The 21,789-nt window shown below is 57.1% G+C and overlaps 1 protein-coding gene across 2 annotated transcripts in view; it reads right to left on the bottom strand.

Moving 5' to 3' along the window:
* ABR (ABR activator of RhoGEF and GTPase) overlaps window positions 1–21,789 on the bottom strand; it is a 135,018-nt gene that overhangs the window by 63,308 nt on the left and 49,921 nt on the right. Inside the window, exons 1-2 of one of the 2 annotated variants that reach the window (XM_062175319.1) lie at window positions 13,867–14,049; window positions 4,805–4,903 (exon numbers count right to left, since the gene is read on the bottom strand). In XM_062175319.1, coding sequence (XP_062031303.1) covers window positions 4,805–4,903; window positions 13,867–14,001 — 234 coding nt within the window. In that variant the 5' untranslated portion in view covers window positions 14,002–14,049. Of the gene's footprint in view, window positions 1–4,804; window positions 4,904–13,866; window positions 14,050–21,789 lie in introns of those variants that run through there. The other variant, XM_062175318.1, reaches the window with a different exon arrangement.

Raw genomic sequence — 21,789 nt, 5'->3', positions numbered from 1 at the left:
TTGTGCTCTGCCCTCTACAAGGTCCAGACATGACAAAAAGGGCAGGAAATTGCAGAACCCCTCCTCCTGACCCGGGAGTCCCAGCTTTGCTGGGAAACCAGGATGTGTTCAACCTGGAGCAGGCCAGGTGTGCATCTGAGCTCTCCGAGCTGCCCTGCAGAAGCTGTGGGTGGGACTTGGCATCACCAGTGACTGGCAGCATTTGTAAAACTGGGAGGATTTGAGACTGCCTTTTCCACGGACTGACAGAAGATCAAAAGCCACAACAGACCTGAGGTACCCAGGACATGCCCGGCACCCAGAAGGCAGCCCACACTCCAGTCCCTGGGATGACAACAGCTCACCCCACAAAGAACGTGAGAGGCCATAGCCAGGTATTCAGTGGTACATAGAACACTCACAATCCCTACCCTGTGCAGCTTCCCATGGGTATGGAGACGGACACGAAAGCAAACAATCGCCACCTAACTAGAGCAAGGAAGGACAGAGGCAGGGCCATGGCAGATGGCATCGCCAAGAGGGGACGGCAACCAGGACAGAGAAACATGGGAACCAGGGTAGGGGTGAGGCTGTGGGATTCCAGGAGGCAGGCTTCCTCCATGCCTGGTCCTGAGGCTGTGGCAAACTCAGAGTGGGAGAGGAGGCACAAGTGGCCAGTGTGCCATGTGCCATGGGCAAGGGGGAGAGGGACCCATGGTGAGGTGGGAGTGTGGGGGAAGGAGTGTGGCCTCCGACATCTGATGACCCGGCTCGGGGCCAGGGAATGAGGAGGGTCTGATCTTCTTTCCCAATTACTTTCAGGCCCCGTGGTTCCTGCCTATGAGAATTTTAAAATTTACATGAGTAAAATAAGCCCAAAACCACCTAGCACATAAGGAGAGAGAGGGTAAGACCCGACTGGACTGTGAATACCAAGCACAAGGCTGAACTAGAGGAGCTGGTGCTGTGGCATAGGGGTTGAGCCACGGCCTACAGTGGGGGCATCCCTTCTGGATGCTGGTTCAAGTCCCAGCTGCTCCACTTCTAATCCAGCTTCCTGCTAAAGCAACTGGGAAAGCAGTGAAAGATGGCCCAAAAACTTGGGCCCCTGCACCCACATGAGATCTGGAAGAAGCTCCTGGCTTCTGCCTGGCCCAGCCCCAGTTGTTGTAGCCATTGGGGAGTGAACCAGCAGATTTAAGATTCTTTCTCTCTCTCTCTCTCCTTCTCTGTCTCTGTAACTCTTCTTTTCAAATAAATAAATCAATCTTTTAAAAAAAAAAAAAAAAAAGCTGGCCTAGAGCTGTTCACAGGGCTTCACAGAGGAGGTGGATAGAGTGGGGCTTCCAAGGCTGGGAAGATCTGAGCAGGTCGAGGGGTGGGAGCTGGGTCAGCCAGGCAGGGAACCAGGCGCAGGAGGAAGGGGCTCCATTCTCCCAAGCCTGGGGCGAGCATGTGTAGCTGCGGAGTTCACCCTTGTTCCCACTGCTCAGGATCCAAGGAGAGGACTCACAGCAGTTCAAGTCCCAGAACCACTGATCCTTGTCCCTGCCTTGGCACAATCCCCTCCGGAGAGGCCAGAGGGGGACAGGGGGACAGGGAAGCTGCTGGGGAAGTGCACGTCTGGCCTCTGCCTCCAGGACACCACTGCTCTGCCTCCTACACTCCCAAACTCCCAGCTCTGTCTACAGGAGGGGGAGACTCAGATACACAGCCAGGCCTGCACCTGGGCCACCACATAGTTCGGGGACCTTTGCTGTCACCTCTGATTACACCTGGGGGGAGGGGAAGGGCTGGGCCTCAGGAGAGGAGGGACTGCAGAAGCCCCCCCCCCCCAGCATTGTCACTGGCTGGCAGTGGCCTCCCCTCTCCTCCAGGGGGCATGGCTGCAGGGGCCGGGGCGGCCCCCCAGTCACCCCCAACCCTAGCTCTCCATTTCCCAGCCCAAGAGCTCCTCCGGGTGACAGTTCCAACTCGCCGCTGGGGAGTTGATTTGCTCTGTCCCCTGGCAACTGGCCTTTGGAAACCTGCCTGGCTAACACCCCTCCTTGGTCACGCCTTGTGGAGCCCATTAATCTGGGCTCACAGATAAGGAACCTGAGAAGCAGTGGGACTATGAACTCCACAGTGAGGGCTGCTATGAGCAATGGCCCACACCCCGTGGTCCCAGCACAGGCAAGAGGCAGACCCCAAGCTCACGTCCCAGATTGGCAGATGCAGAATTAGGATGCATTTGTTTCTCCCTCTCCCCTCTTCCTTCTCCCCTCTTCTCTCTCCCCTCTCCCCTCTCTCTCTCTCCTCCCACCTCAGCCCTGGTGCCGGGACCTTACTTGTAACCTCAGAGCCCACCAGGACCCAGCAAGGTTCCAGAAGATTCCCCAACCTCCCCCAGCAGGCAGCCCAGGGGGCGGGAATGAGATTCCTACCCTGTGTGTATACACACACAGCTCTTTGCATATCAGGAAATGTTGAGATGGAAACAGACACGGGGTAGGGGCAGAGCTGTGGGAGGAGGACACAGTTCTTCTGAGCTGGCCCCACGAACCACCCAGAACAGAGGGGAGGGGAAGGGAAGGGGCTGGAGGTTTATTTCTGAGACTGTGGAGAGTCCTACCCTTCCTGCCACAGGCACAGCCTCCTACCCGGTGCCTCCTTCCCTCTCTCTGTCCCCTCCCTGCCCTGGGGCCTCCACCTCAGTTTCTGCCTTTGAGACAGGAGCTGCAAGGCAAGGCAGGACGGGAGGGGTCCTGGCCCCTGAATCCGAGCTGGCCCAGTGGGCACAGGCACCGCCCCTGCTTCAGGGAAAGGCTGTGGGGACAGAGACAGGTCTGGACCTGCCTTCTCTGTAGCACGGGAGAAAATCCCAGCGCCAGCTAACAGAGCAGGCTCTGCTCACGGAGGTTCCCACACAGGCTCTGCGATCCTCACAGCAACCCGGCAAGACAGCAGCGTTTGTGTACCCACTCTGCAGAGGGAGAAAATGAGGCACACAGGCCCATTCACCTGCTGCGGGTCTAGAGCTAGGAGGTGGTCAAGTGGGGACTCACAGCCGAGTAACAGGGACAACGCCCTTTTGGGGCACAGCAACGACGGCCTAGAAGGTGTGTCTCCCCGTCTCCCGGGAGCCGCAGGTCCCCCAGCCCTCAGCTAGTATCTCAGAGCTTTCAGGAGCCGGCAGTGTTGTACCAGGAACATCTGATCCTGCTGAGAAGGAAGGGCAGGGGGTGACTGCAGCACCCCTGGCCCATGGCTTCTCTTTCTGCCATGTCAGTTACCAGGGCTCAACCAGGGGCCGAAAATATTTGTCATGACCACAATGAAAGAGACCAGGTTCATGTAATTTTTTTTATGGTCTATAATTAGAACGGTCCTGTCACTGCTGTCACTCTCAGGGTGCCTAACTTGAAGATTAAATGTTACCATGGGTGTGCACGTAGAGGGAAAACGGTCTCTGTCGGGTTTGGCATCACCTGCACTCCCAGGAACCCACTGGGGGCTTGGGATGTGCTCCCCCTGCACAAGGCGGAGTACTCCACCTTCATCTTCAGAAGAGAATGAGGTTAAGAAGTTCATAAATAGCACACAGCACGCACGTGTACAGAACTGCACACACACACTTCGCGACCAAAGGTTGAAACAGTTCTCAGCCTCACTCTGTCTGAGACAGGCAGATACTCCCTTTTGCGATTCTTTCAAAACGCTGGTTTAACCTACTGCACTGATTTCACAACCCACTGAGGGACTGCAGTGCACAGTTTGATAAAGAGCACGTGCAATGTGCTGCCTATTGATGGCACAGTGGATCTGGCCCTGGTTCTGGCTGCAGCCCAGACCCCTCATCTGCCTGCCCAAGTGTCCCTCACCGGGAAAACACACTCCAGCACACTCCTGGTGAGAGCTAACACACACTCGGCTCAGTATCTCCGCGTCTCAACAACCACAGCTTGCGTCATCAGCGCCAGGTCTCCTGGGACACTGGGTGACAACATCCCATCTCACACCTAGCACATGTGTCTCTTATAAATCGTGCAAGAATTGAGTTTCTAGGAACCTGTTCCAACATTTCTCACTCCCTTTGTCTGACGTCGGCTTCTGTCTCCAACTACAAAACACCCACAGCACAGAACCGTACAAGCCACAATCGCTCTGCATAATACACAGACGTATCTAATGTGCCTTTCTCCAAAAGCAAAAACATCTTACGTCTGTGCAGTGTGTTCCTCTCTGCCACACGCTGCGATATCCCCTCCCCGTCTCACTCTCACAACAACACCTCCATCCTGGGGAGGAAGTTGAGGCGTCTTCAGTGATGGCTGGGGTCTGTCTAATGCACCTCAGAACTACGGCAATTCGCACAGGAACACAGGCCTCCCGTGCAGCCCTGGGTTGGTGCTGATGGTCCATTCTCCCAGGAAGGCACAGGGACGTGGACCATGGAGGATTCAGAGGTTCCAACCTGATGACTGGCAGACACACCCAGAGCACAGAGTGGAGCAGGCAGCGAGGCTCCCCGGGGACAGAATTCTGCATCGATTAGTGATGCCTGTGCCACGGTCATGGGGACAGGAGCGTGTGCCATTCCTGACCTGGCTGTGCGTCTTCTCCTGCCTGCCCCAGAGCAGGGTACTAGCAAGTCAGAGCTGAGAGGCACACATCTTTTCTGGCGATGCCCCTGGCTGCCCGAAGCCTTGTGGCAAGCAGAGCTACTCCGTGGCCTGTCCACCGGGAAGGAGTGGGGCAGTCCTTCTTCCTCTCCAACCCCACAGCAGCTTTAGAGGGTGGCATTGTCGGTCAGGGGCCCAGAAGGCGCAGGGCACATACTCACCAGCAGCAGGGCTTCCAGCTGGTTAATGTAGATCTCCTCGCTGGCCAGGAACCCCGAGAGCACCAGCTTCCGCATCTCCAGGCCTTTCCCCGCCTCCACCTGCACCAAAGCAAAGCTCATGAGAAGGGAGGCCCAAGTCCTCAGTGCCTTTTTTTTTTTTTTTTTTTTTTTAAAGATCTATTTATTTACTTGAAAGGCAGTTAGAGAGAGGCAGAGGCAGAGAGAGAGAGAGAGAGAGAGACAGAGGAGTCTTCCACCCACTGGTTTACTCCTGAAATGGCCACAATGGCCAGAGCTGGGCCAATCTGAAGCCAGGAGATTCTTCTGGGTCTCCCATGTGAGTGCAGGGGCCCAAGGACTTGGGCCATCTTCCACTGATTTCCCAGGTCATAGCACAGAGCTGGATCGAAGAGGAGAGCCGGGACTTGAATTGGCACCCACATGGGATGCCGGCATTGCAGGCAGTGGCTTTTACTCACTTTGCCACTGCGCAGGCCCCTCAGTGCCCTTTTTATCTTTGTCCAAACTGACATTTTTCCAGTGGATAAACGCCAGCTACTACTACAGAACATTTGGAAAATACAAAAACCGAAAAGGAAAAACAGTCGCTCATTCTCTCACCGTTTGCATCTTGCTTTGTTTCTCTCCCATCTTTTCTTCCACATTTCCTTATTTGATATTCATCTATCCACCCATCCACTGTCTGTCCATTTGTCTCTCAGCCCCCCACCCTCCCACCATCCCTCTGTTTGTCAACCTTGCAAGAAGACAAAGGACCCACCCTGATGCCTGGCGGGGAGGGAGGTATACAGTATACAGACATCAAAAAGGATCTTGAAGCAGCAGGGTGTGGTCACCTGGGAGGGCATAGCAGGGGGCACTCATTTGTCAGGAGTGTACAGAGAATGGGATAGAAGTGGGAGCCCCAGGAGCCAGTGCTGTGGCATGGTAGGTAAAAGCTGCCGCCTGTGATGCCAGCATCCCATGTGGGCACTGGTTTGAAGCCTGGCTGCTCCTCTTCTGATCCAGCTCTCTGCTATGGCCTGGGAAAGCAGTAGAAGATGACCCAAGTCCTTGGGCCCCTGCACCCGCATGGGAGATGTGGGAGAAGTTCTTGGCTTCAGATTGGCCCAGCTCTGACCATTGTGGCCATTTGAGGAGTCAGATGGAAAACCTCTCTCTCTCTCTGCCTCTCTGTGACTCTACCTCTCAAATAAATAAATAAATCTTTAAAAAAAAATAGAAGAAGTGTGAGTCCCAGCCTTGTGGCCTCTCAGTAACGCATCTGATGACAACTTCCTGTCCTGGGGGCTCGAACCCAGCACGGCAGGGCCTGGCTGTGCAGCACTCAAAAGCCTCCTCCCTCAGCATTTCCTAGCCTCCCCTTCCCAGAACTGTGCTCCCCTACAGGAGTGACCAGGCTCCATAGGGCCTTTAATATCTACCTCCCGGTCTGGTGCCTGCACCACAGAAGCAGCCAACAGTTCCCTCACTACAAAAACGAGCCATTCACGTCATCCAGATCCCCAAGAGTCACTTCTGGCCCATCTTCCTCCTCTCTCCCTCCCTCGCACCACATCAGCCCCCACAGGACGCACTCGCGCCCCTCCCCCTGCCCTGCGTGTCTGTGGCCACAGCCCATGGCACCCCCTCTGCCACAGGGATCCTCCCATCATCAGCCCAGGCTTCAGAGAAGATCGCTGCACGTGAGGCCAGCCCCTGACCCAACACTAATACTGCAGAATGTGACTGCGGGGTTCAGCTGGGTGATTTGCTCATTTATCTGTTCATTCAACAAGTATCTTCTGAATGCCTACAAGGCCCCCGGGGATTCAACGGGAGACAGACACATCCCTGCTCTCATGTGACTTACATTCGCGGAGGACAGAAAGACATCAGGAAACAATGACAACAGCAAGTAAAGCGATGGTATGGGGTCCAGCATGGCCTTCAACACCTGCCCTGCTCCCAGCGCCTCTCCCCTTCCATCTCGCCATGGTGGCCAGATTGCTTGGTCTTCTCAACATGCCAGGAGAGTTCCAGCCTCTGAACCTAGGTCCTGCTGCACCTGCCACCTGCCACGCCCCCTTTCACCCTGGCTCTTCTCTTGTCTGAATCCCACCTCTCCCTAAAGACATGCAGAAGGAGACTGGTGCTATGGTGCAGTGGGTTAAGCAGAGTCCGGGCTGCTCTGCTTCCACCCCAGCTTCTTGCTAATGTGCCTGGGAAGCAAGGTGACAGCCCAGTGCTTGAGTTCCTGACACTCCTGTGGGGGACCCGGATAGAGCTCCTGGCTTCAGCCTGGCCTAGAGTCACCTATTGAGGCTATTTGGGAAGAAAACCAGAGAATGGAAGACTTTTCTCTCAAACAAATAAATAAATGCTTAAAAAAAAAAAAAAAGACACAGCAGAAGTCTTACCTCCGGGACACCCAAGCTTACAGCAGCACCTGCCACATGCCCTGCCTTGCTCCCGAGACCTCTGCACTCCTCTTCCCCAGGGCCCAGAACCTCACTCATACACCTGACACATTTACTGCACCTTACACATCCTTTTCATGCTCTCATTCAGCCCTTCAGCACTCCCACTGAGATGGGTACTGAACCTCAAGCAACCCACTGAGATAGGCACTGAGCCTCAAGCACAACACTGAGTTCAGTACTAAGCTCCAAGCACCCCACTGAGAAGGATCCTGAGCCTGAAGCACCTCACTGAGCTTGAGCATCAAGCACCATCCTGAGATGGGTATTGAGCTTCAAGTACCTCACTGAAGTGGGCATTGAGCCTCAAACACTCCATTGAAGTGGGAACTGAGCCTTGAGCACCCCATTGAGACAGGTACTGAGTCTCAAGCACACCCCACTGAGATGAGTACTAAGCTTAAAGTACTCCTACTGAGGTGGGCACTGGGCCTTAAGCACCTCACTGAGGTAGATGCTGAGCCTAAAGCACTCGACTGACATGGCTGGGTTCTATACTTCCCCATTACACAACAGACACGAGACTTAAAAGGAAGAGAACAGCCCACACTAGGAACTGGCAGAGCTGGGATCCTACCCCAGGCCCTGTCACACCAATTCTGTGTCTTCCCCTGCTCTGATGATTTCCTCACTCCTTTTTTTTTGTATTATTATTATTAATTTTTGACAAGCAGAGTGGACAGTGAGAGAGAGAGAGAGACAGAGAGAAAGGTCTTCCTTTTTGCCGTTGGTTCACCCTCCAATGGCTGCTGCGGCCGGCGCGCCGCGCTGATCCGAAGCCAGGAGCCAGGTGCTTCTCCTGGTCTCCCATGGGGTGCAGGGCCCAAGCACTTGGGCCATCCTCCACTGCACTCCCTGGCCACAGCAGAGAGCTGGCCTGGAAGAGGGGCAACCGGGACAGAATCCAGTGCCCCGACCAGGACTAGAACCCGGTGTGCCGGCGCCGCAAAGCGGAGGATTAGCCTGTTGAGCCACAGCGCCAGCCCCTCACTCCTTTTTCAAGCATCAGACGTGTATCTGGAGTCTCAAACAGATCCCTTGCTGGGCACTGAATGCACACCCTTAACATGGGCTGGGAGCTTATAGGAAGCCGTGGGAAATCTCACAAGCTGACCCCTGCCCAGCAGGTGAGCTGCCTAGTGTCCTCCCAGGCCTGGTCATGCAGGCAGACTTCTCACCCATTTCCCAAAAGCAGGCTTCATCCTTTGTCTCCTCTCAGCAGATCTGTGCTGGAGCTGCGGTCCCCGAAGTCTGTGACCCTGGGGTGGACAGAACGGTAACCTCCTCCTGAAAGATACTCACATCCTAGTATCCAAATCCCTGAGCCCTGTGAATGTGATACCCTGCCTGACAACACACTCTGCAGACGCAGTGACATCTGAGATGGGGAGATCACTGCAGGTTCTCCAGGTGGGCTGCTGCAGCCACAGGGGTCCTCGTAGGTAGCAGGCAAGGACAGAGTCAGAGGAAAGGCATTGTGACAACAGAAGAGGGAGAGAGGAACTGAGCGGGGGATGCTACACTGTCAGCTTTGAAGGTAGGAGGATGGGACCAGGAGCCCAGGAATGCAGGGGGCCCTGAGGAGCTGGGCCGGGCCAGGTCATGCATTCATCCTCCTGGACTCTCCCAGAGCAAAGCAGCCCTGCTGGCCTTGATAAGACTTCCCTGTGAGAATGCAAGCGCACTGTTGGGAGTCCTTAGGTCTGTGCTGCTTCCCATCTGTGGGAAACAGACCCCAGCTTCGGGACAGGAGAGGAGCTGTTTATCGATGGCATCACGAGTACCAGGAACTGTGCTGAGCACTTTTTACTGGAATCCCACAATCTGGTCGGTGCTGGTGTTATCCTCCCTCCCCCACATTGGCACCGAATAGAAACTGCCAGCTGCCTGGAGCTGGCCCTGGTGCCGGCAGAAGGCACGGTCTCCGGTTCACAGGATCAAGATCTGAGCTCAGAGCTGGGTCGCCAGCGCCTGACCCTGGAGGTCAAGCTCCAAGTGGGGCTCTGTGCTGCTTCCCGAGCCTGACAAATGGGAACTGGCCCTCCACGCTGAGGGCTCGCGCTCCCCTCTCCCCTGCCAACCAAGGATCTGCCCCAGGGCTCGGCAAATGCCCTCTACAAGAAGTCACCTGGACCACACTGTGAGCTTAACTGCAGAGCTGGTTGGACCAGAACCAGGGTGAACAACTACTGACCCGTAGCCCAGACCCAAAGCAGTCTTCACCCAGCCTGGCCGAGCCAGGGCCACCCCCCAACCCCCGAGACAGCCCATTTCAGCAAGACCCCCTCTCCACATTCCCACGTCACGGCCCAAGACTGGTGTTGAGAAGACAGCTCCGCCACCCCCACGAGCACCCCTTTCTGGGCTATACGCACTCGGAGGTTTTGGCTGGGACCTGGGATGGCAGCAGGACTGCCAGAGAGCTTAATGATGTGAAATTAGATTCCACACGCGTCCCTGCCAGGCCTGTCACTCAGCTACCACCCAGACCTCTGCCACTGCTGCTTTGCTTTCCTCAGACCCCGCAGGTTCTGGTTTAGAACGGTCTGGAAATTCACAATTGAGTCTTTGGTCCTTGTGGGGCTGTTCTTGTCTCATGAAACACCAGGGCTCAACATTCGCTCCTTGCTCCCTCACTACACACCAGGCCCTGGGAAGACAAGGTGAGGAGAGGGTCTGTATCTCCAGCAGCTCTCCAGACACGCCCACAGGCCCAGAACTCTCTGGGTGAGTTCTCTAAGAGTTCAGGGCCCCGTGCTGCCCGTCAGTTACCAGCACAGGGAAGCTGCCTTCTGAGCGGCTCCATCCCCACTTCCTCCCCAGGCTGGGCTCACGAAACACAACTATGGTGGGCTCATTCACCCCCAGCATTCACATAATCCGAAAGGCAAAAGGCGTGCCTGCTAGAGGCCCCCCAGTCAAAGATGCCAGTCACTATGGTAGGGCTAGCACCTGCAGGTAAGGTGTGGCCAGCTCAAGCCTGGTCTTCCTGAGGCGAAACAAAGCCTCCGAAAGCTGGGTTCTCCCCAGGAGCCTGGATCTCCTCCATCAGCGCAGTGAGGGCTGGCTCCCCGGCTGGGGTTCAGAGCCAGCCCCTCTCCGGGTGAGACAGTACAGACACCAGAGTCTCTCCTCTCCCTGGACTAGGCACTGACAAGTCTCTCTGGGTTGCTCCCAAGGCAGAAGTTACAACAAAGAACATCAGGACAATTGTTGGGGCACAGAGAGCACATCCCAGCTGCCCCTCTCCTGAGGGCTGGACCCCCGTGTTTCAGGCTCCCTGCTGTTTGAGGTAGGGCCGTTTCCAAATTTCAGTTGTTCATCTCCCACCTGCATGGTTTTGCATGCCTTCTGCTCTGTTTCTCACTTAATGCTGTTCCTCACAGCACTGTCTCCTTACAAGCATAGTCTTAGCCTAAGCATATTTGAAATCATAGAAGAGATGGACAGGTTGTATTTTTTTTCTACATGCATTAAAATATAAGCGCAATAGGAATGTGCAGGCTTACACCCAGGGGCCACCTAAAATCATCTCTCGAATCACCACGGATGGAAGTGGCCCATACTTTGAGAAACATCCCCGAGGGGAAACCAGCCATGGCTGTCACCAAACACGGCAGCAAAAGAGACTAGGACAGGTGATAGAGAAACATAAGTGCTTCAGACAATCCATTAAAAACTGACCCAGAGTGGGCATTACGGTACGGCAGGTTGAGCTGCCACTTGGGACACGCGCATCCCATGTGGGAGCATCTGGGATCAAGTCCCGCCCCCACCTCTGCTTCAGATCCAGCTTCCTACCAGTGTGCCTGGGGGGCAGCAAACAATAGCTCAAATGCTTGGGTCCTTGGCTCCTGCCTTCAGCCTGGCCTGGCCCTGGCTGTTGCAGGCATCTAGGGAGTAGAATGGAAGATCTCTCAGCAGATGGGAGATCTCAATCTCTCTCTCTGCCACTCTGCCTTTCAAATAAATAAAAATGAATAAGCATTTAAAAGAGAAGTAAAAGCGGTACAGAATACCGAAGGGTTAATCTACATTACAAAAGGGTTTTTATTCCTGACAAATGAGTGTCTTTAAATAGCAGCTTCCACAAGGTCTCCATCAGCCCTGCAGATCTTGAAATAGAACAGCAGGAGATGGTCTTGGAGAGTATTACACCAGTGTCCGGACAGAGGGTGATGCTGTCCGTGTTCGCATGATCAGTTTATGGGCCTTTAACTCCTCAGAGGGAAGGCTGGGTGGAGCAAGCAGCAAACTCCAGCAACAGCTCTGGAGGGAAGCACTGGTAGCTTTCCGTAGGTCCCCCCAGGGAAGAGACATCATGGAAACGGCAGTGCAAACAGGATTAATTTACGGCCTGGCATTCGGGCACAGGCTCAGGAACACCCTGTCATTGAAGGCAAGCACCCCTGAGGTAAAGTACTAGCAAGGACAGGATTGCCTTGGAGTCCTCCCAGCTGCTGGGGAGCAGTGTGCCAAGACCACCTGCAGCCCAGGACAAAATCTTCCCTGGGGGGCACACACATGGGTGCACACACGCATCCAGTCCAGCCTGGCCCACCTGGCAGTCTCTCTTCCCAATCTGGTACCCGTTTATCAGAACTCTCCTCACTGCCCTGAACTCTTTTTCTCACGCATTCTGAACACCTGTCCACTTGCCCTCCTTGAAGTGTGAGAATGGATCACATCTTGTTCATCTGGTCTCCCCGACAGGGCCGGACAGGGTGCTCTGAATAGAATACAACCTGACGGCGTTTGTTGAATGAATCAGTGAGCTGTCTTCCCACCCTCTGCACACCTAGCTTGACTTCTTCCTCTGAGGCTAGGCATGCCAGAGGAGGAGGGCACGGTAGGGGTGTTCAGGACGGGACACGGAGCCCCAAGTTCCCTAAAACTAAGGCAGAGGACATGCAGGGGACACCTCCAACACCACCAGGGCTGCAGAGCTGAGGGGGAGGCCTGGAAGGAGCAGAGCTGTTAGGTCTCATGGGTGCTCAGGCTCCTTTGCAGGGATGTGCTGCCATCCTGGAACGGCCTGGAGACGGAGCAAGGCCAGGGACTTGGGGGCCCCAACAAGCCTCACCCAACTTCCACAGATTCCTACTGGCACCAGCCACACGCCAAGCACCAAGCAGGTTCAGCTGTGAGCACACCGTGGGCCTCGCCTCCGGACAATAGAACCTAACTGAGGAGCTGTGTAAAGAAGGAAACATATGCTAAGGCGGCACAATAAGCCAGGGTCCAGGGAAGGGGCAGGCCCAGGAGGCAGCCCAGGAGCGGGACCATGTCTGAACCAGGAGGGCTTCTGGGAAGGCCCACGAGGAGTCTCACCTGTCTCCCACCCCGCACACTACCCAGCCCACAGCTGGTGCTCCCGCTTCACCGGCAGACTTTTCCTCCTCCTGTTCCTGGTGGGCAGACCTAAGCAGAGAAGCCCACGTGGGCCCAAGGAGAGATGCGACTTACCACAGCCCTCCAAGCCGGCACGGGGCTGGAGAACAACGGGTGGGGTGCCAGCTCCCCTAACCCCCCAGGCCTGCAGTCACAGCTCCACCCAGACTCTGCACATCAGCCATCTACGTGGGCCTGCAGTCTATTTTTACCTCCCTCAGAACCACACTGTGGCGTGGGTGGGGCAGGGCGGTGAGCCCCTTAGGAGGGACACAGAGGCTCAGAGACGGCTCCACTCTGTGCACCACGCCCCCTAGAGGCCACACCTGGGCATTCTGCTAGGCAGCCAGGCTTTGCCCTTTCTGGGACCCAGCAGCCCCCCTGGCAGCAGAAGAGACAGGGGGTGCGGTGTGCTGCGCTAGACTTGCGAAGAGCTGGCAGCCTGCCGAGGGGGAACCGTGCCCCTGAAGAAGGGGCCAGTGCAGGCGAGGGGACTGGGGCAACCATTGGCCCCCGCTCACCCTGTCCCTGCAGGACTGGAGTACGGCTGGGGAAATGTGGCAGAGACGCTCCCTGCCTGAGCCCACCTCCGGAACAGCGCCTACCCACCTGGCTCCCCTTCTTCAGCTGATCCAATTCTCCAAGGAAGCTCAGTGCCCTCTGGCTCTTGACTTTTGCAAAAGCTCTCTGGCGTTAGCCCAGGGGCACCTGGTCCCAGGTCTCCTCCCTAGCAGGAGGGCAGCTCCCTTGGCCGCACTTCGGGAGTGCCCCGATCCTCCGGTTGCCACGGAAACCATGAATTACTGCCCACCGGTTTCAAGTCAGCCAGCTCCTTTCGGGGCAGCAGGCTCACGCCACCAGGTGACTCATGTCATTGCCAGAGCGAGAGAGAGCCCCTAGCACAGCTGGCCCTAGGGGACTCCGGCGGCCACTCCCCCTGAGAACAACTGGCCCAGAGAAAGCGGACCGTGAACCTCTCCCCCCAGGAACAGCTGCCGAAAGAGCCCAGCCCCTCCGCCCCCTCGTAGGCGCACGCCGGCCCCTCTCCCGCCTGGGCGAGGGGCTTCCACTCAGCCACGAGGTTTGCATACGGATCAGCCATTGCTGGCTGCACGCAGCTGCAGCTTCGGCAGTGGGAGCTGCCCGCCCTGCCCCCTCCCCACAAGCATCCAGGGCGTGTCACATTCCCACCTTCACGGCCACCAAGAAGGGGGACCCTGAGCCGGGGCTGGTCGGGGTTCCCAGCTCGCACTCCTCCAAGAGAAACACATCTTCCTCCTCCAGAACCTTGTCCAGAAAGCCTATTGCCTCCTCTTCCTCCTCCATGGCAGCCGGCGCCCGCGGAGGGCAAACAGGAAGCAGGGTCCACGCAGCAGCCGCCGCCGCGGCGCGCGCCGCCCGGGAGGCGCGGGCAGGCAGGCGGGCGGGGAGGGGACGAGCGCGCAGGGCAGGCCTACAGCCGCGCGCGGGCCTCCCCGGAGCCCGGCCTGGCGCCGGGCCACGGGCTCCCGATGAAAGGCTCCATTATGGACCTTCTCCTGCGGCCGCCTCCAGGCCCTCCTGCGCGCCGGGCCCGCCTTCCGTGCGTCCCCACCCTGCGAAAGGGGAAGCAGGGCCTCCGCGCAGCGCCGGCCGGCTAGCCCGCCGACCCCGTCTCACAGGGAGCTCGGCAGCCGCCGGCGCGCTGGCCCCGAGGCGGCCGGCAGCGCCGCAGCAGCAGCAGGCGCCCTCCGCGGCCCTTCCCTGCGTGCGCGCGGGCCCGGGCGCAGGCGGGGTCCTCGGTGGCCGCTCCGTCCACCCGCTGCCCGGGCTCGGTCGCCGGTGCCGCAGCGAAGCCTTCCCTTTCTGGGACTCCGAGGTGCGCGTCTGCTCTGAGCACACAGGAAACGCACGTCTTGATTTGCGAGATGGAGCCGCTCGTTCCCGCTCTGTGGTCACCGGGCAAGCGGCTGGCGGAGGCTCCTCCGAGCGCAGCACGGAGGGAGGAGGCCGCGGGCGGGCCAGGCAGGCGTAGGGGGAGGTCGCCGGCTTTATTTACAGCCCTGAGCCGAAGCCCGGCCACCAGCCCGCGGGCAGGGGGGAGCGGGAGAGGGTCACCCTCACAGCTAGCCCCAGCCCCGGGGACTCCTCACGGGCTGAGCCCCCCTCGCACCTCGGGCTCCCCCACACCGTTGCCAAGGGGACCTGACACCAGGTGAGAAGCCACAGCTGCCACCCTTCCCCGCCCACCCCAGCCCGGCTTTGTAAACTAGAGGCCTGATCTGCCTCGCCCCAACAGAGGCACGCATGCCAGCCAGGGCCCTGGGCAGGTGCCACTGCAGCTGCGACACCAGGGACACCACCTCCTTGGAGCATTTTCCTTCCAAGAGGGGCCTGGCCCAATGGAGCCAGCCCTGCATGGCCAGAGAACACATAACCCAGGACAGGCAGCAGTGCCCAGCCCAGCCTGCTGCTTCCAATTCACCAGAGAGTGAAGGCCACATTCCCAGAGATGCAGGGACGTCTGCTCTCACGGGGGCGGAGTCTAGGGGCAGCACCTGGCGGAAGGGTGCTGACCCCAGCACCTGTGAAGGCCCAGTCGGTCTGGGAAGGCAGGGACTGCGGAAACCGAGGCAAGCCCCACCTGGCTCCAGCTGAAGGCAGTAAGGGCAGTGCAGGGTCAAGATTCCCCGCTTCTGATTGTTCAAGCTGGAAACCTGGGGAGAAATCTCCTGATCTGAAACTGATGGCAGGGAGTGGGCCGGCTTAGCAGTTAGGATGCCCCTGTTCCACATGGAACTAACTGCCTGGGTTTGAGAGCTGACTCTGGCTCCTGACTCCTGCTAATGCAGACCCAAGCGGGCAGTGGTGGTGATGGCTCCAGTAATTAGATTCCTGCCATCCACACAGGAGACCTGGATTGGGTTCCCAGCTCCTGGCTTCAGCCTTGGCTGTTGTGGGCATCTGGAGAATGAACCAGCAGATGAGAGAACTAATTCTCTTTCTGATTCTCAAATAAAAAATAAACAAAAACAATCAAATGGTGGCAGATAGTTCACACTTGTAAAGAACACAGTGCAGTCTAAACAAACCACAGCCATGCCTTCACTCCAGCCCATGGAGCCACAGCTGCCTTTCTTCCGGAGCTCATAATTCTCTGAGCGAAGCTTAGGTACACATGTGTACCTGTGTGTGTGCTGGGCCTTCCCTGAGTGTCCCCTCTGTCCACTTCCTCACTGGACCCTGCGTCTAGCTTCACACACAACCAACCCACCACTTACCCATGCAACCTGTAAGACAGGTGGCACCGGCCACGTGATGCAGCATCCAAGGCTGCCTATCCGTGGCTAACAGGTCTAAGACCAGCCTCTCAGGTGACAACCGAATGATGGCCAGGTAAAGAGGAGCTGTCGAGGTCGATCCACAAGGAGGGCCAGCATGGAGCCGTCTCCTCCCGGCCTCACCTGGCATCTGGGCTGAGGACAGGGCCCTCTGTGAATCCTCCAAGCTGGGCAGAAGGCCAAGGAGGAGAGAAGAGGAAAAGAACGGACATCGCTTCTTACCCCAACCCCCACCCTCAAACTGTGTGAAGTCCTCAGGTGGGGCTCCTGCCATTCCACTTGTAGCGGCAGAACCTGCCCTCGCGGGGGCAAGTCTCCATCCTGTCTCTAAAACTGGAGCTCAGACCAGGGGCTATGGGACAGGCTCTCTGGGGCCCCAAGGCTGTCAGGCCCGGCTCTGGGAACTGCCCCACCAGGAGTCGGCAGAGGCACGGTCCCCCCTACCTCCAGCCCCTGGATTTCCCCTGTGCCTGCTCTGGTTGGGTTATAAATAGTGAGGGCACATCTGAAGGGCCCTTTCAGCCACAATTCCTCATTTGGTTTGGGCGGGCGAGGGTGTTCCCAGGGCTTGGGAACAGCAGGGCCTGGCATTCCCCAGGGCATACGTGAGCCAGCTCAGGGCCCTGTGCCATGGGTTTTTCTGACTCCCACCCTGCAGGCTCCAAGTGCATGGCAATGGACTGCCCACGTGCTACAGACAAGCGGGAGGCATGGGAGAAGCTGAAACGCCAAGGCTCCTGTGTCCCCCTGCCCAAGAGGGTGTGAGGTGCCCTTGGTAATCTACAGTGCCCCCATCTCTATTCTGCATGCTCAGACCTGGCATGGGGGGCTCCATATCCACTTCTCCCCTGAACCTCACAGAAGCTGCTCCCTGAATGTGTGAGGCATCCCCAGCCCAGCCCTGCCCTGCTGGCTGGAAATTCCAGTGAGTAACTCAATGCCCCCTGCACTGGACACAGGCCTCCACTCAGCAGCCCTCGGGCCTCCCCCTGCGGGGGAAGTGACTCACAAGTCCCTGCAGTGCCAGCCCTGGACCTGAGCTTCCTCTCCGTGTCCTCCTACACACTCCACCTCCATCAGTCAGGCTCCTGCTCCTCAGCTCCAAAGACCCCAGAACTGACTTCTTCCAAAGCCAGAGGCCTCCCTCTCCTGCACCTTGGTGTGTGCACCCCAGACGCTCAGTTCCCAGGACCGTGCAGGGGCGACCTCTGACCATGCCTCGGTTCAGGCTGCCCTGTGGAGCTGCCAACTCCTGCTCTCTGCTGCCTTGGAGCATTCTTCCCTCCTCAGGTGCAGGCCCTTGGCAGCGCTGAGCCCAGGGTCTGACTCCTGCCCTGTGGGAGCCCCGTCAACAGCCCCTCGACCCCACACAACCCAAAGCCAAGCCTCCTCCTGTCGCACACCAGCTTCCCCTTCTGGCGTCTCCACTTCTGCTGGAGGAGCCGCCACCTTGTAGGCCCCTTCCCTCAGGCCCCACAGCCCCGTCAGCAGGTCCCTTTGGTTCTTGTTTCTTTCCCAAAGCCACCACCCTGGCCTAGCTTTGGCTCTGACACCTACACACCCAGTCATATTCCACCGTGACACCTGATCTCGCTTGTTCATTCATACCTGGGGGAGCAACTCAGGGACCCGCAAGATGGGGCCCCTGCCATCAGCAAACTGCATCTACCAGCAAGCAGGGCAGGGTTCTCCTCTGTCAGTCTGGGAATGTGCGGCAGAGGCACTGGCCCTGCCTGAGAGGAGCTTCCTAGGACACGGGCCACTGAGCAGACCTGGAAATGGGGAGACGTCTCCAAGCAAATGCAGGGAGCTCCGCTGGAGGGCAGAAAGGAGTCAGGACGTGAACCTACAGCAGGTGGGACCTGCACCGTGGAAGACAAAGGACGAGACCCCCGTAGGGTGGGGCACCCGCTGAGCCCACATCTCAAAGCCTCCAATGGCTCACCCCGCCTCCCTCCCCCCATTCTCCAACTGCTCATTCCCTGACCTACTCAATCAGCAAGTAGCTAATAGTGCCTACTGTACACCAAGCACTGTGCCAGCATTCAGAATGCAACTGCCAACAGGGGGCGCTATGTCAGCCTTCGAGGAACTCATGGTGTGGAAGGCAGACTGGCCATTGTGAGTGACTCCCAAGAGGTTCCAAGGGAGGGGTGGTGCCAGGAGTGGGGAAGGGGCATGGTCGGTCTTAGAACAATTCCCCTGGGAGGGGTAATGTGGAAACAGCTATTGTGATGCTACTTGTCCACACCCTGTGACTCAGCATTCCCACTCCAGGGAATTTCTCTGAAAAACATTTCTCCAAGGACGCAAAGATCCACATACAAAGATGTTCACTGCAGTGATGTTTATTCCCGGGACAGACTGGACACAGCCCAAATGGTTAAAAATGATTTGGTGCATCCATGGGATGACATACTGCTTATAGTCAGAAGAGGAATGAGGAAGAGCTTTGAGTACTGGCATGCAAGCTCAGACTCAACGTAGGCTCAGGTATGCATTGATGGGGAGTAGCCTTTATCTGAAATACTTGGGGCCAGAAGTGCTTCAGATATTTTTGTGGCTTTTGCCATATGTGCATATACATAATGAGATCTCTTGGGGATGGGACCCAAGTCTGAACATGAAATTCATTCATGGGGGCCGGCACTGTGGCGTAGCGGGTAAAGCCACTGCCTGCAGTGCCGGCACTGGTTCAAGTTCTAGCTGCTCCACTTCTGATCCAGCTCTCTGCTATGGCCTGGGCGAGCAGCAGAAGATGGCCCAAGTCCTTGGACCCCTGCACCTGTGTGGGAGACCTGGAAGAAGCTCCTGGCTCCTGGCTTTGGATCAGCTCAGCTCTGGCCATTTGGGGAGGGAACCAGTGGATGGAAGACCTCTCTCTCTGCCTTTCTGTAACTCTGCCTTTCAAATAAATAAATAAATCTTTAAAAAAAAAAAAGGAATTCATGTTTCATATACATTTCATACCCATGGCCGATAGTCATTTCCTATGAGATCTTCAGTACACCTGACCCACGTGGCCAGTGTGGAATTTTCTACTTGTGATGTCATGTGGGAACTTAGAAAGTTTCAAATTTGGGGGCGGTTCAGATTTTCAGATTAGGGCTACTCAACCTGGGCGTGTGCCTGTCATATGAGAAAAGTACAGAGGAACAACCAGCCGGCTCACAGCAGGGCTTCTCTCCGCAGGGTGCAGTTTGGGGAGCCCGCCACTCTGCAGTGTGTATTTCTGTAGTCAGAATTCTCAGTGATGCAATCAGGAATAAGGAAGAAGTTCAGAAAAGAAGTGTGGCAAGTGCTGTGATTGGGAAAGTGGGGTGAGCTCTGAGGGCACAAACTGTCTGACGTGGCAAAGCAGGGGTGACATTAAATGAACAGGGCTAGGGGCTGGCTCTGTGGCGTAGCAGGTAAAGCCACCGCCTGCAGTGCCAACATTCCATATGGGCGCCAGTTTGAGTCCTGGCTGCTCCACTTCCAATCCAGCTCTCTGCGATGGCCTGGGAGAACAATAGAAGATGGCCCAAGTCTTTGGGCTCCTGCACCCTTGTGGGAGACCTGGAAGAAGCTCCTGGCTCCTGGCTTCGGATCAGTGCAGCTCCGACCGTTGCGGCCAACTGGGGAGTGAACCAGTGGACACGAGACCTCTCTCTCTGCCTCTCCTTCTCTCTCTGTATAACTCTTTTAACTAAATAAATAAATCTTGAAAGAAAAAAAAATGAACAGGGTTATAGCCCTGCCAGCAGGGGCAGGGGACGGGCAGAGGTGTGGGAGGCGCAGTGAAACATGGAGGGTGGCGAGCCCCCTGTATTCGCTCCACTCATACTGACAGTGCACCTCCTGTGTGCCAGGCACAGTTCTAGCCGGAGACTGCCAGGAGCCAAGTTTCTGTTCCACACTAACATGGCGTTCACAGGGTTGGTCATGAGGCCGCAGAGGCAGGCAGCACCCCGACGGTCATACGACACAGGCAAGGGGAAGGCACGGACAGGCCTGAGGCAGGGAGTGACACGAGGGATCGTCCGCGGTACCCTCCCACCAACATCAGATCGCTCTTTGTAAAACACTCTTCGCTCTGTGCCCAGCAGGAATCACTGAGTCATCCGAGACAAGGGTCCGGGCTGACTCCACAGATGGCCCCACAGGCAATAACCCCCGACAGGGCCTGGCACAGGCTCACCGCCACAGCGCTGCCCCTTCCTGCTCCTCTCTGCCCGTCTCTGGTTCTCCCAGCTTCCTTGGCAGCAGCTCAAGGCCCTCCTCCAGATCTTAGGCCCCTGACTCAAAGGGGCCAGTGCCAGGGCAGGCAGGGAGACGACAGCCGCACAGGGAAGCAGATTTACGCTCCGGATAACCTGGCTCCTCCCCCTGCCCTCCCTTTCCCTGTCGCAGTAGGAGTCACTCAAAAAATCATTTACAGAGTTCAGTTACCTAAAGCAAATGTTGGGAACGAGCCAGTAAACGGCACTGTTTATACAGTGACAAATACGTCACCACTCCCCTGGACTGGGTCCGAATCCTAGTGCCCCTCGTTAGGGTGCGACCCTGGGCACGTCATGTTGATGCCCCATGCCCCGGCTTCCTCACCTGTATAATGGGGGTGATTTTAGGACCAATCTGAGGGCTGCTGTGAGGACTGTCACACAGAGGGCAGCACCAGGCATGCACCAAGCTCCCAGCCGGCGCCAGCTACTTCCTTCTCTGGCAGGTGCGTGTGGACGGGGGTGGGCATAGCAAGGGAAGCCCTTGCTGACCAGGCATGCCTCCTACCTTCCTCCAACCACTCCAGCACCCCCCAACACACACCAGACCACCCTCCCTTCTCAAAGCTGCAGTGGCTCCCCTGCTCTGGATCTCTCGGAGCCCCTGACCCAAGGTGTTCTTGCCAGCTGTGTCCCCCCGGCAGATGCCCCCGTACTGTGTGGCTGCCTGCTCCACAGTCCTGGCCTTGACTCTCTGACCTGAGGCCACGTGACCCCTACCAGGGACAATGTCCAGCTCTCAGGCTACTGCCATGGCCTCAAAACAGGGATTTTGTGGGGGGAGAGGGACCCCTTGCTTGTGCTAAATCTCCACAGCACCCAGAACAATACCGTGTAAAAAGTGGGTTCTCAGAAATGAGCTCCTGGGGTCACTTCCACTCACTAAGAGGGAAGAGTCCTGGACTTGGTGCTAAAATCACCCCATTTTACAGGTGAGGAAACTGAGGCATGGAGAGTGTAAACGACTTGCCCAGCAAGAGGCACAGCTAGGATTTGACCCCAGGGAGTGTGTTGTGTATTTGTCACTATATAAACAGTGTCACTTACTGGCTCATACCCAACATTTGCTTTATGTAACTGCACTCTGTAAATGATTTTTTGAGCGACTTCTACTGCGACAGGGAAAGGGAGGGCAGGGGGAGGAGCCAGATGACCAGGAAGGTAAATCTGGTTCTCAGTGAGCGGAAATGACCCCAGGGGGCCTACAGGGCAGGGCAAGAGGTGTCCCAAGCAGGTAAAGACCCCTGCCGAGCCTGACTGTACGAGGAGGAGCTCAGGCTAAAGGGAACCCAAAAGGCACACAGTCCCAGTCTCCTCTCCGCCTTCCGTCTGCAGCCCCTGCTTGACTCCTTCCAAGGACGGGAAGCTCATTACCCGTCCCACTGCTGCCAGGGCCAACCGTCGAAACTTTCAGCACTGACTCCAGCCTGAGCGCGTGGTGGCTCGACGCCAGCCTGCCCTTCAGAGCGGCACCATTGCTCTGCTTTACCTCCTTGGGGAGACCTGTCACATCCCACAAGCACCCCCTCCCC

The sequence above is a fragment of the Lepus europaeus genome, chromosome 18 (genome assembly GCF_033115175.1).
Source record: "Lepus europaeus isolate LE1 chromosome 18, mLepTim1.pri, whole genome shotgun sequence".
In the NCBI taxonomy this organism is placed as follows: Eukaryota; Metazoa; Chordata; class Mammalia; order Lagomorpha; family Leporidae; genus Lepus; species Lepus europaeus.
The sequence above is the reverse complement of the archived record's forward strand: the minus strand, read 5'-3'. Positions and strand labels throughout refer to the sequence as shown.